This window comes from Pleurodeles waltl, chromosome 6 (genome assembly GCF_031143425.1).
Source record: "Pleurodeles waltl isolate 20211129_DDA chromosome 6, aPleWal1.hap1.20221129, whole genome shotgun sequence".
NCBI lineage: Eukaryota > Metazoa > Chordata > Amphibia > Caudata > Salamandridae > Pleurodeles > Pleurodeles waltl.
The window spans coordinates 72005440-72018585 of record NC_090445.1 but is presented as its reverse complement, the minus strand read 5'-3'; the positions used below and the strand labels follow the sequence as shown (position 1 = coordinate 72018585).

At 40.0% G+C, this 13146-nt stretch overlaps 1 protein-coding gene across 1 annotated transcript in view; it reads right to left on the bottom strand.

Moving 5' to 3' along the window:
• The window catches only part of LOC138299215 (E3 ubiquitin-protein ligase TRIM39-like), a 122231-nt gene that overhangs the window by 21259 nt on the left and 87826 nt on the right, over nucleotides 1-13146 (bottom strand). The window contains exons 7-8 of the mRNA XM_069237339.1: nucleotides 11922-11942; nucleotides 11806-11832 (exon numbers count right to left, since the gene is read on the bottom strand). Coding sequence (XP_069093440.1) covers nucleotides 11806-11832; nucleotides 11922-11942 — 48 coding nt within the window. The remainder of the gene's footprint in view (nucleotides 1-11805; nucleotides 11833-11921; nucleotides 11943-13146) is intronic.

Genomic DNA, 13146 nt, shown 5'->3' with positions numbered 1-13146 from the left:
ATTGTCATTTATAAGGTATGCAATTGCTAAAAGGAGTTCTGCACTAAAAAATAGAACTAACCAACCATCACAGCCACAGGTCACAAATAACTATTACCACAACTGTACAACTGAAGTGTCACTTTAGATGAGTGTAGCACTTAAAGTCTAGTAGGACTGAAACAATTTTAACTATTCCAGATCAAATAAGTCTACATGCCCTATCCTAGATAACGATATACAACTCTTACATTTCTAGCTGGTTCTTAAACCTGGATAGATTAATCTGACAGCAAAAATTAAATGGTAAGGCAATTCAAGCTTTTAACACCTGGAAGACAAAGGATGGTGCACGTTTACGGACTCTGTTAATCTTAAGGACTTGAAGAATAAATGACAAAGAAGCACACATTATCCTAGAAGGACAGTACTGGGAAAAATGTTGTTAAATGAACGAAGGCCCCAAATTAAGAGTCTTAAAGCAAAAGCCCTTTTAAAAGAGATTCATTTTTGTATTAGAAGCCAATACAGGTTCCACAAATGATGGGGAAGGAGAACATATCAAGGCAGCTTAAAGAGCAAATTTGCTGTGCTATTTTAAATGAGCAGAGAGACCAAGATAGAGAGCACCACACTAATTCAGACTGCATTATATGACAATCGTATTCCCGGAGACTGCTGATTATTCATTCTCCAGGAGCACTCTATCCCTAATTCCCCTTATAAATCAATTAAATACTCCAAAGGGGCAATCAGTCTCAGTTCCTTTTATACATCTATTACTTTGTTTTAAAATATATTTTAGGTTTGTCATATGCCCTTCCCTCTCCAATTAAGTGCATTTGAGGGTATTGACGTGTTCATGTTTCACCAATGTGTCCAATATGCTAAAATGTCAGCATTTGGGACTCAGCACATATGATGTGGAGTTGTCCATAAATCAAATGTTGGCATTTGATTTATGAATATTTAAGTTCTTCTATAACAAACTAAATTGAGCCTTAGTCTTTAAGTTGTTTGAGAGGCTTTACACCTACCTGTTTTTAGACCTAGATTTAACAACTTGTAAATGTATTTTTATTTCTAAGTTGTTAGCTTGTTCTACGATGTGGTGAGAATTGCTACAGCAAGCTTTCAAACTATTGTGTACTAAAATAAAAAGGGTTAGGAATCAGGAATGTTTATTCAGAACCAGAAACAAGGTAGTTACGAAACGCAAGTCAACATGGAGCTATTCTGATTCTCAAAACAGTGTAACCAATAATATATATAATTAATTCATGATAATATCATCATAAGTCTCAGTACTCTATCCCTAATGAGCGTGATGTTTAATCTCAATATTTGGAGATGCAATGTAAAAATATCTATATGTATATTTTAGTATACAGTACATATATGGTTATGCGGTTCCTATTTTGGTAATAAGACTGTATGTTTAGGATGGCAGCACCACAGAGCATGGGAGGCTGAGTGCAACCCATGTCGCTTAGTAGCTGTTGGCCTAACTCCTGGCTAGCTCGCAGTGCCTCACCCAAACCTCCAGACCTGTTGGGGTGAAAGGTGATTTGTGGCAGCCTGAAATTGACACTCTGACTCCTCAGGGAAGTTGTGGAAACAGACCATACCCTTTTACTCATTTACTCATGCATGCCCAGGCAAGACAGAAAATGCAAACAGAATTTCAATGTGTTTACTGAAGAAATCACATTCTAGTATAAAAAGGATGTGCTGCGATAATAAGGCAGATGACACAAAGTAAGGTAACCAACATTACAGAAAAAGTGAAAAAGAGGAACAACCCCACCATGTTGTGTGATTCTACAGAGTCTAGAACACGCACCCGGAACGAGTAGCTCGTGAGCTACTGGTAGCTCTCCAGCTACCCGTGAGAAGCTCTTCTGTGTGCTGCCCAGCCTACTAAATTTTGCTTGGTTGAATTAATATACGTATACCAAAACTGAAAAGTTAATATTTGAGATGAAAATGTGTGCATTTTCAAAGCCCATAATTACCAAAATATATTTAGAACTTATAAATGACAATCATGCCGCATTGGGAGACTTGTTATTATCTTAGTATTATTACCTTGGTGCCAGCAGTGGCTGTAATGTATTATCCTTGTAGAGGCATTCAAAATTGACATTGTCTTTTCAGGGTCAAGCACGCAAGTGCTCTGGCCTGCTGTAATCTCTCTGTGGGCTGTTACCCACACCCACTACATGCCCATCAGTTTCAAAGGTTCGTGAGCTTGCCTTTTAAAATTCACTTGATTTCATTAGTAAAAAGCATGCATATGCCATGCCTTTTCCAGTGTTTAGCCCTCCTCGAGCGCACCGACCAGCTACTGAAAACTTACGAGGCTCCATGTTTTCCACATGGCTTCTGGGCTACTTTTTTTTTTCATTTCCTATGCATCGTGATCTCACTGGGCAGTAGTTGAGTGCTTTGCATGACATCAACACTGTTACACGGATAATTGCATTGCCGCTGATAGGTTTGACTGCAAGCAGACTTCTGTTTCTGTTTCTGTCTCTCCTTCACGCTTTACACTCATGCTGTGGCACTTTAAATCGGCTCGCTTATATGAAACTGTTTTACTTTTTATTTTCAATCTAAGTGGCAAGAAAAGTCTGGTTACGACTTTACAACGCTAATAGCTCTAAGTCAAGCAAATGCGAGACCCATTGCATTGAAAATGCTGTTTTTACATAACTGCTGGTAAACCTGCACTGAGGTGATCACAGCTGGTAATCCTGCATAGGGTAGCCACTAATATAATCTTTTCTGATGTGCATGGCTCTAATATTAGTAGATCTGAATGATTTTCATTGCATATAAGTAGCTCTTACTGATGAAAAGGTTGGAGACCCCTGGTCTATAAATTCCTAATAAAATCTTGTGTCTGGAACTGAGACCATAGCGGTTGTAACCCTCTGCTTAGCCTGACCTAAGGGATTAGCCCCAACCCAATACCTTAATAGAAATAGAAAAGAAGGGGTGCCTGTTACATGGATGGCAATCCTCTCTGGAAGCTGAGAAATCAGCGCCAGGATCAGCAAAATGTCTGTCGTGTAGTGCGCGTCCCAGGCAGTCATGACAGGAATGTCCTCTACTCTCCTTAGGGCAATGGGTATTTGATATAATGACCCATGTACCGTTTGGAGAACAGCTCTGATATGATGCTGTTTCTCTGAGATAGAAACTGACTCCTGGCCAACAACACTAATTAGCATTTCATGTACTGTGTGTAGAAGCCGCAGGCAAAGGTAGAGATTACATGTGGTACAACAGCTGATTAGATGTGCAGCATCAATCTTGCCTTCCTAGAAGCAACTGATAAAATGTGTAAAAGGAACTGCTAAAAGTAGGCTCGCTAAAAAACCTGAATAAAAATATGTATGAATGTAAAACAGTAAGCAAACACAGGGGTGCCCAACTCGGTACTAAAAAGGGTCCTCACAACATTATTATATATATAAATATCTATCTCAAAGCCTGTTTCTTACTTTTTTGTTGTATTTTTCTGGCATACACTTTCTTTCAAGAAACAATGCAACTTTTTCTCCCAAAAGTGATTTTGGTAGGTACAGATGTATAAAATATATAAAAAAATAAAATATAATATAATGAATATATGCAAAGTGCTTTCGCTCAACAATTTTAATGGAATGCAAAAGAACCTATGCTCATTTGGAGGAATTAACACAAGATTAAGAAGAAATGCCATAGAACAGAAGTAAATAAATTAGACAGACCACCAGTAGTGAATAATGGGGTGAACTAAAGCCCGCTCTAAGTGTCTCTAATAGGCCCTCTAAAAAAGAGAGCTAAAAGCTCTCTATAGGTCACACTAAAAGGACTCTATTAAAGTACTTCTACTGGAGCAACAGCCTAGGAGCATATACACTACAAACAGTTAAATCAGTAATGCTGCCTTGAAGTCACTAAAAAGTATCATTTCCTTTTCTTGAGAACCTCCATTCATTTCTTCTTATTTTGTGTATTCCCAAGGGCCTACAAAACAATATCCCTCACTAATCTAAAGACTGCTGGATAACTAGTGTGGAAACCCTTTTATTTTGGCCTAATCCTTCGTATTTTGAAATGGTTTCCTGTTCATCATTTTCCATCCCTGAAGGACATTCTTTCTCTGTTATCAGTACTGTCTCCTTCCCTGTAAACCTCAAAAGCATCACAATAAATCATAGTAGTCTCTGTTACCTCTATTGGCTTTGAGGCATTCAACTAATGATACATCTGCCATGAAGCAACAGCAATATTTTGCGTACTTTCTTATGCAAGAATTCTCAGGGACTTCCTTTTTTTCTCTCATGAAAATAAAACATTACCATGTTACTTCTTAGAAAAGTGTCTTGTCTTTTGATCCACTTTCATCTCACACATTGTTAAAATTCTGCCTTATTTCCAAGGAAAGTTATTTATCACCACACTGAAAAACGCAAACATTCTACAAACTTAGTCCAACTCTAAGGAGCATATTCACCAAAGGTAAAGCTACATGTGTAGATTTACTAATAGGAAATGCATTCTTACACTTTTGAGTAATTTCACTACTTTGGGTTATTTACAAAAGCTGAGTGTAAAGTTACTGAAAAATGTAGACCTATGTGTCTTCACCCCCTGAAATAGGAGATGGAGACAAATTTACAAGTGTAAAGTTACTACAGACAAAAAGGAGCAGCAGGACGTCCAGAACCACCCTTGGCTACTAAGAGGTACTACAAAACATCCCCAGAGAGGAAAATGGAGGTAGGGACTAAAAATATTACCCATAGGAAATTATGTTAAATTAAAATATTTAAAACTGTTGGAAATATATAAAAACGTAATGTTAAAACATTATAAAAAGTGAAAACATTGTATCATATTGTAATATCTTATATCAACTAAAAAAACATAATGTAAATTATTTGTTTGTGAATAGCATTTTGTAGTACTTTAATACTACTACTGTAGTACTACTAACATACTAAAAAATGCAGTTTGCGAATAACTCCCTAACATCTAACTTTCTCGCTCTCATTTCTATAAATTTTAGTTTGATGTTTGCAACATCCAGTGTGACCAGATTCAGTAGAGACAATAATTCATCACGAAGAGGAGCCATTTAGGAGGAGCCAAAATGGCTAAAAAGCAACAGCATGAGTGTAAAGCTCTGGTGCGCTCCATGCGTACCCCTTCCATCCCTCGCAGCATTCTTTAATCACTTACAGCACAGCTAGGTTCTGAAGAAGGATCTACCCACATAGTGATCAACAGTTATTGTTTGTCAACCACTGCTGGAAAGGGGTGTTAGACTAATGTGTCCAGTGAGGCCCTAGAGGTGACTCAATATTGGAGAGCGGTCTAGACTTGCTAGATGGTCAGCAATGTATTTCTAGTGCAGGGTGAGGCCGCAGGCTACCTAATGGACACAGTGTTTGAGATGGAAAGGTGGCTGATTTGGAGCACCAGACAACTACATTGCTGAACGCTCAAACCAAATCACTATAATGATCACCATATTAAACATTCTTGAAACTGAGTGGAACAGGATTCCCTAGCCTGGGGTCCTCTTTGTTAGTGGTGTGAACAGACGTGCCAGTGTGCCTACAACCAGATTTAAGTATGTGGAATGAAATACAAGGGCATAGCATGAAGGAGTGCTGAGTAGAGGCCCTAATAACATAGGTTTGAAAACGGATCATTACAAGTCATTACCAATCATGACCATTTAAGGTCTTACTTCCAAGCACATCAATAAATCTACAATTGAATGTTTATGATCCCACAAGGGTGTGCACAGACTATTCAGGCACTCTTTTATATTATTTATCAAGAATTAATGCATATTTATTACGTAAATGTCTAGGTTTTCATAAAATGTTAATAATGACCTTAAAGGAAACGAGGAATATGAAAATAAATTAATTTGCATAGGATCAGTTGGAGAGAAAAATATCAACTAACACCGGGTCGTGATGCTCACTCCTATGGTGCTTATCTCCATTTTCTATCTCTCTCTTTTTTCAGGTCACTAATTCTATCCTTATTGTTCTGTTATCTTCAAATATGAAGCATCCGGTAGCTCGAGATAAGTTAGCACTATCTTAACCTTCAAGAAATCTATTAGACTAAAAATTGCACATCTACAGCTACTTTTGAGCTTCACTTTGCATTATGCGTAAGATGTGCATTCAAATGGAGTAGAAGCAGTCCTTAAACAAGATTCTCAAATTCATCTGCTCCCACCTACAAATCTGAATGCAGACAAAAAGCTTATGAGAGGCTTTACTCCAGTGTTATTTGCCCGTGGGATAGCTCAAGATGCCTTCCTGTGAGTCAATACTGTATTTTATGCAACACACTAATCACGTAGTGGATATTCTTTCCTGTACAATGGATTCCCACTGGATACAACTAGGCATCCTGAGGCTCTAAATGTTGTATATCTGTCTGTGCGGAGAGAAGGAGACTATACTGGGATTGGGGAAAAAATGCCAACCCTTCTTTAGTCTGGACTGGCTTAACAGTAAATGCTCCATTTATCAATTCAAGAAATATTTAATTGAAAGATGTTTTTGTCCACTGACTATTCCTGGAGCAGGGTGATTCGCCACAGTTTTAGTGGTAGTGCTGCAAAGGGACATTTAGAAGGAGGCAAGATGTAGATCTCATTTGGGACGGTGCTGCGTTTTGTCTGTTTGGGGGAATCTCCTAGTAAGTCTCCATAAAAGCATGTAACACTCATGTTCTACATAAGAGCTTGGGGCCTGGTGCCATTGTGTGGACCATGAAAGTTGCTTTGTGTAACCTGATCAATGAGCATAAGATTGTATGCAACAAAAATGGTATATGCAACTGTCAGGGCGATATAGCTTCTTCCTTGCATCACAACCCCAACCTCTCCTAAAATGGTAGCAACTACCAAAAGGCACTGGAAGTACCCTGAATTAGTAGAACACTGTCCGTTTACTGCACAGGGTGTATTTCTTGTATTTTGTATTTAGTGTAATGTGGAAATATCCATTATTTTAATACTGGTCAGGTCATGTTCCTGATTTATGGAAACTCCATCCGACAGCTTGCCTATTTAACACCTACATTTTATTATCCTGGTTTACCATACAGTTTGGTGACATTTATGAAGGACTCCTTTGTGTGAAATGCCTTTATACCAGGCTAATAACATAAACTTGGCTAAGGCTTTAAATTCCCTTTTTTAAATGTGGCCTCTTTTGGCTTTAGAACTATCTTTGCTAAGATGAAAAAGGGCCAGCTTTCTGGAGACTCAAAAGAATCTCTTATCCATCGGTGATCCTCACACATTTTCTCCAAGCGGATAGTCTTGTACTCACGGCACTGTTAAGTATTAGAGGGTGTAGGTTGAGCCTCAGAGGTACCAATTTTAACAGTCTACAGGTCCTGTTTTATTTTCGCATTACACCCAACTAGCCATATGCTCCGATGGCCAGCATACACTACTGACCAAAATTGCAGTGTTTAACCTCTCTGGTGCTATGGACATGACATCTTCGTCCATAGTGCACCCAATGGGGCGCTTTAACCATGGAGGTGATGTCCAAGCACTGGGCACTGAAGCAGGAACTGTTGCATGTTTGATTAGTATGTTATTAATCACAGCTTTGTCTCATACTTCAGTCTGACCCCCCCCCCTCCCACCCCCCACCCCCCAGGTCTGAGCATATGTTTTCCACTCTGTCCCAGAGGGTGGAGTCTCCTTTGGCCACGTCACTGTCAGTCTGGCACCCAGACAACAACTTTTTGGATTCCCTGGGAGTGTGGGGGAGGGTGAAAGCAGCTCCCAGGGAACTGAGAAACTCAGCTTTCAAATAATACCTCCCTTTGCCTGCAGAGCACCAGGCGATCACAGTAGGGTGTTATCACCTGGTGCTCCCTCAAGACACTTGGGATTTTTAGCAGGGGAGCTGGCCCACGGGCAAAGACCTGCGCTAATAAGGGCGAATACCCCCTGTCTGACCTACTACAAACCAGGGCTAGCATAAAAAAATCAAACGCCTCGTCCTGTTCAGCGTACCTTCTACTTCTTCGGCCGCACCACCTCAGCTTTCCTGTATCCCCCCCCACACCTCTGTTACAAAGGAAAATATTGGTCTTCTCAAATACATCAGTGAAAAAACACTTTGCATGCTTCTGTTCGTATTTTCTTCTGTTGTTGCTGTAAAATTAATAAAGGTTTTTTTTAAAAACAAAAAACAATGGAGTTGGGTGGCCGACCATTTACAAGGGCCATGCCCCCACCTCCAAAATGGGCACAACAGTCTTTCTGGCCCCCTTGGGGCACATAATGCCCACTAGACATCAGGGAAAATGGAAATAAAAAGGGATGGGAGATGCTCACCATGCACAGGGCCATGCCTCCACCTCACAAAGATCACAAGAGACGTTCTACCAACACACCCCCTCATTGGAGGGCCGAAAGTCCACTAGACACCAGGGAGAATAACAAAATAAAATCAAAGGGGACAGGCAGATCACCTTGCAGAGGGCCATGCCCTAAATCCATAAAGTCCACCACAGTCTTTCTGCATACCTCAGAAGGAGCAGTCAATTCTTCCAGCCCCACCCCCGAAGAGGCAGAATGGAGGTTTAGCTCCATTGGAGTGGTTGCCCTAAATCTGTCTCCCCAGGTGGAATTGCAGGGCGCTAGAAAGCACATTAGACACCAGTGATTTTACATATGGGAAAAGCAGAGAGGTCCGAGCGTCCCATACTGGCACTGGGTCATACCTCCGCCTCAAGCCAGTCTTTCTGCCCTCATTTTGCAAATAGGGAGGGCAAATAGGAAACCCACTAGACATCAGGGATTTCGACATAGCACCGTTAACAAACAAAATAATAGGACAGCTTACTCTGGTATCAAGCCATATGATCACCCCACAAGGGGAAAATGAGTTTTTCTGACAGAATTAGGCCAGATTGGAGTTTTTTCCCGAATGGATAGATTGCCCCTAATGTGCCTCACCCTCAGGGGGGACAGAGGTGGGAGAAATTCCACTAGACACCATAGATTTTACATTTGGGTGAAGTAAATGTGTCTATGCGTCTGGAGCCATACCCCGATTAGGAATTTTGCCTGCAATTACGAGAGGAGCAGATAGTTAATCAGACATCAGGGATAAAACAAACAAAAGGATGAGGCAGCATACCCTGGCATCAAGCAATACCTCCACCCTAGAAAGGACAAAAGTGTTTCAGCACCCCATAAGCAGATAGGTATTCCCCTGATTGGGGAGGTTGCCCCAAATCTGCCTTTGTGGGTGTGGTAGAAAGACCACTAAACACCAGTGATTTTACATTTGGGCAAAGTAAAGGGGTGTGGGTGTCCCTCTCTGGCACTGGGCCTCTTCAAGAGGGACAAACAAGTTGTGTGCCCCTCCTTGGTGTAATAGATGGGGGTTGCCGCAATTTGTCCTGCGAAGGGAGACTGAAAGCTCCTGGAGGCCACAAATATTTTTATAAAATAACAGGGTGGGGTTTAGCCTATCCTGTTATCAAGCCTTGCCTACGCCCAGCCCTAGAGTCTCAGCCATCTTTTTGTTGCCCTAAGGACTGAAACATTCCCATCCCTGAGGCAAGCGTGATGCAACTTTGATTCTTTGGGGCATTGTTTTTACATAAGAGGGAGTAGAATGGGGTAAATACCAATATTGTCCACTTGCTAAGCTGAAAGGCTGCACATTTCAGCCTTTGCCCGGCTGCCACCCGAGGATACTTACCAAACCCAGACACTCCTGAGAACTAGACACAAAGGAGAGTCCAGGGCAGTATGCCTCGCATGGATGCCACAACATTTTCATACCCACAGTGCCCTGCAAACCTCAAACTTTGTGTAAAATCACAAATGTTCCTTGCATTTATATGATGTATATGTACGTAATCAGCAGTGATCTAGAAAATGACCACCATTCTGCATTTCCCCAATTGTCCAGATGAAAATGTTACCCCACTTGTGTGGGTTGTCCTGGCATGCGCAACAGGAACGGATTAATACCAACAAACACCATATGCAATAAAATGATTGCTTCTCCAGTTCTGCATGGAAGGAAAATATAAAAACAAAAAATACGGGGTAAATGTCACAAATACAGTTGAAAGTGCTATGTAAGTGCCCATCACATGCATGTTTGGATCAGTCTGGAGCTGCTGAAGTACTCAAATGAGGCTTGTGGTCTTTTAAATACTATATTAATCATGCAACAATTAGGAATAATAATGGTCAAGGGGTGATGGGATACTAATAGCCTTATTGCAATTACCTGCAGGCCAAGAACAGCTATTATTCACCCCTCTTTGTTATGCACCCATACTACTGGGAGGGTAATTAACAGCTGTTTTGGCCACAGGTGGGGGGGAATAATGCCTGATGAGTGTGAAGTAAGAACATGAAGAAAACAGGAACACTAGATCTGTTTTTGTCTGCCTCTGTTAGGAGATAGAGCAGGACAGATGCCAACAGGCTTACTGTTCACATGTTGTCATGCATTAAGAGCCATTACCTGCACACCCACTCAATTAAAGCAGTTAATTAACTCTGCAGAGGGCATTAACAGCTGTAAATCCTTTGGGTTTTGAGCAATATTACATAATTAACACTGTTAAAAAATATCCAAGTGCCATATTTTATACAGTTTTTGTACAATCAATATTACGTTTTTATTTTTCTGTCATTACATTTTTGTATTAGCTACCTACATGAACAATTTACTAATGCAGATTTGTTCTTTAAAAGAAATTATTTAAATTCTATATTGTTCCGTACCCCTACCCCAGAAGGAGCAGTTGATTCTTTCTGCCCCGCCCCCCCAAGGGGCATCATGGAGGTTTGTTCCCTTTGGAGCGGTTGCCTCTAATCCGCCTCCCCGTCTTGGCATTTATCGAAGCTATGTATGCTCCCCAAAACTTTCTTATAGTTCACATATGTAATTTATCAGTGTATGACTATGGGTTGATATAGAATGCTGTAAATATGTGTTATTATAATGAATATTTCACCTTTGTTAAAAGCAAAAAGAACAACATTTTCGATATTCAAAAAAGATGCTGAAGATAACAGCAGTAATTCCAATTTTCATGAGTAAGCTTTTTTGTAGTAACCAAGCCGAGTTAGGTCTGGTGGCTCAGTGGACTAATCTATCTACTTCAGGAATCTGCGTTTGACATCATGGACTCAGGTTCAAATCCCATAGGGCCCACTCAGCCTTTCATTATTCCAAGTTTGATAAAATAAGTACCACTGAGTTGGGTATATTAAACAGCTGTTATTTCGTCATCAAGAGACCCAAGGGTGAATGTGTGTCTTACAAATACACGTTGTGTGTATGTTACTGTGCACCATATGTTTCTGCAATGATAATTTTTCTATAGCAAGAATGTGCAAACAAGGTCGACGAGTGTTGGCCCCATGGCAGACATCAAGATAACCACTATTTAAATGAGTGCCATTTAGAGTCAGTGTTTGGGGATATTGTGAAAATTCAGCATGGACCAGGCCCTGGTGACCCATGTTGGACATCCGTGTTCTAAAGCTTATGGGTTTGGCATGAATGAACTGCAGTAAAAACAGATGCCATTTATTACTTAAATCAATGGTATTTATTTACCCCAAGAACAAGGAAAAGTTAGCCAGCCTTGCCAACAACGCTCAGCAGTTTACCAATGGATTTCTAAGCTGCGGTTTACCACACAGAGCTATATTGACTTGTTTATGTGCCCATGATCTGCCTGAGTGGGCAGAGAGGTGACTCAGGGTAAACTTTGGCCTCGAACAGGACTTCTTACCTTTAAATCCTCTGAATCGACTGAACTCTGAAAGAGAAAAAATACTATGTGTGAAACAAAGAACAATGGGAAAAGCGGGTATAAAATCAAGACAACTCATATTTTAGTAAACTTACCCAATTCTTTGCGGAAATATTCTGCATTGAGAAACAAAAACTATTTTAGAATCCAAATGTGCACAACTGTTCATTCAAAACTGTTACTTCTTTTTCATATATATCAGTGGAATACAGTGTTTTTGTTATTAACACAATACATTATATAGTATGACACTTGTTTATTTGAACTACTATATGCTGCTTCTTGATTCTTACCAAATCGCAATTTGGAAATCACAATTCCTAATGAACTAAGACTTATGTTTAACATAGCGATACCTATTGGGGTCACAAAACAACCTAACTCATGAATATTAATGAGGTAGGTCACAATTAGTGGCCAGTGCCTGCTCTTATTTTTTTTCTGTCACATTAGCTAAGGGGAAAAGGTCCCATGGGACGCCCTTTCCAAATACCGAATCGTATTTGGGTCACAAACACAAACTGAGATTCAGTAGTAAGTTATAGAATCACAATTTGGGGTTTCTACATTTAAAAAAATATATTTTTGCAGTCGCAAACTGACTGATACAACTAATCGGGCAGTTTGCAATCTCAAAAATGCTCTGTACATCTGACTCTATATCTTTACATAGTAATTCCCAAATCCCATTTCTTAAGGGTGCTCCTGTGACCCATTCTATTAAATTAATAGTCTATCCAATGTTGGGGGTGAGGGGTACAAGGTAATAATACATGGAAAGATAGGTACATTGATATTACATATTTGCAGAGTTTTTGACCCAACAATGCTTGTTCAGAACTCTATACACAAATTAGAGATATACCCCAGGGCTACACATGCATTTTCTGTCCTTTCAAAGATACTACCAATACACCTGGGCACTGTCAGACTCCTCAAGTAAAACAGAATATTTTTGCATTAATGTATACTTTGAATTTAATAGATCCATGGAGATGTACAAATCTAGGAAGGAGAGCTTATTCCTTTTGTTCTCATTTCCAGTACTCTTCATTTTCGTCCTCCAACATAAAGCCTGCCTCCTTAACTTTGAAAAAGCAATGCATCCTTTCTCCCTGCTACTAAACACAACAAGACAATGTGTAATGATGGAACCTTACAAAGGAAATGTAAACAATGTTAATTGCACTGTGCTCACAAAACCAAGAACTCAACATTGAAAAACTGTAGAATCCATTCAACAGTGCCATCTGAGTCAACAGGCACATAGTAAAAGTAAGGTTTGCCTTCCCCTTCACACAAAGTACTCCCTGCCCTCTA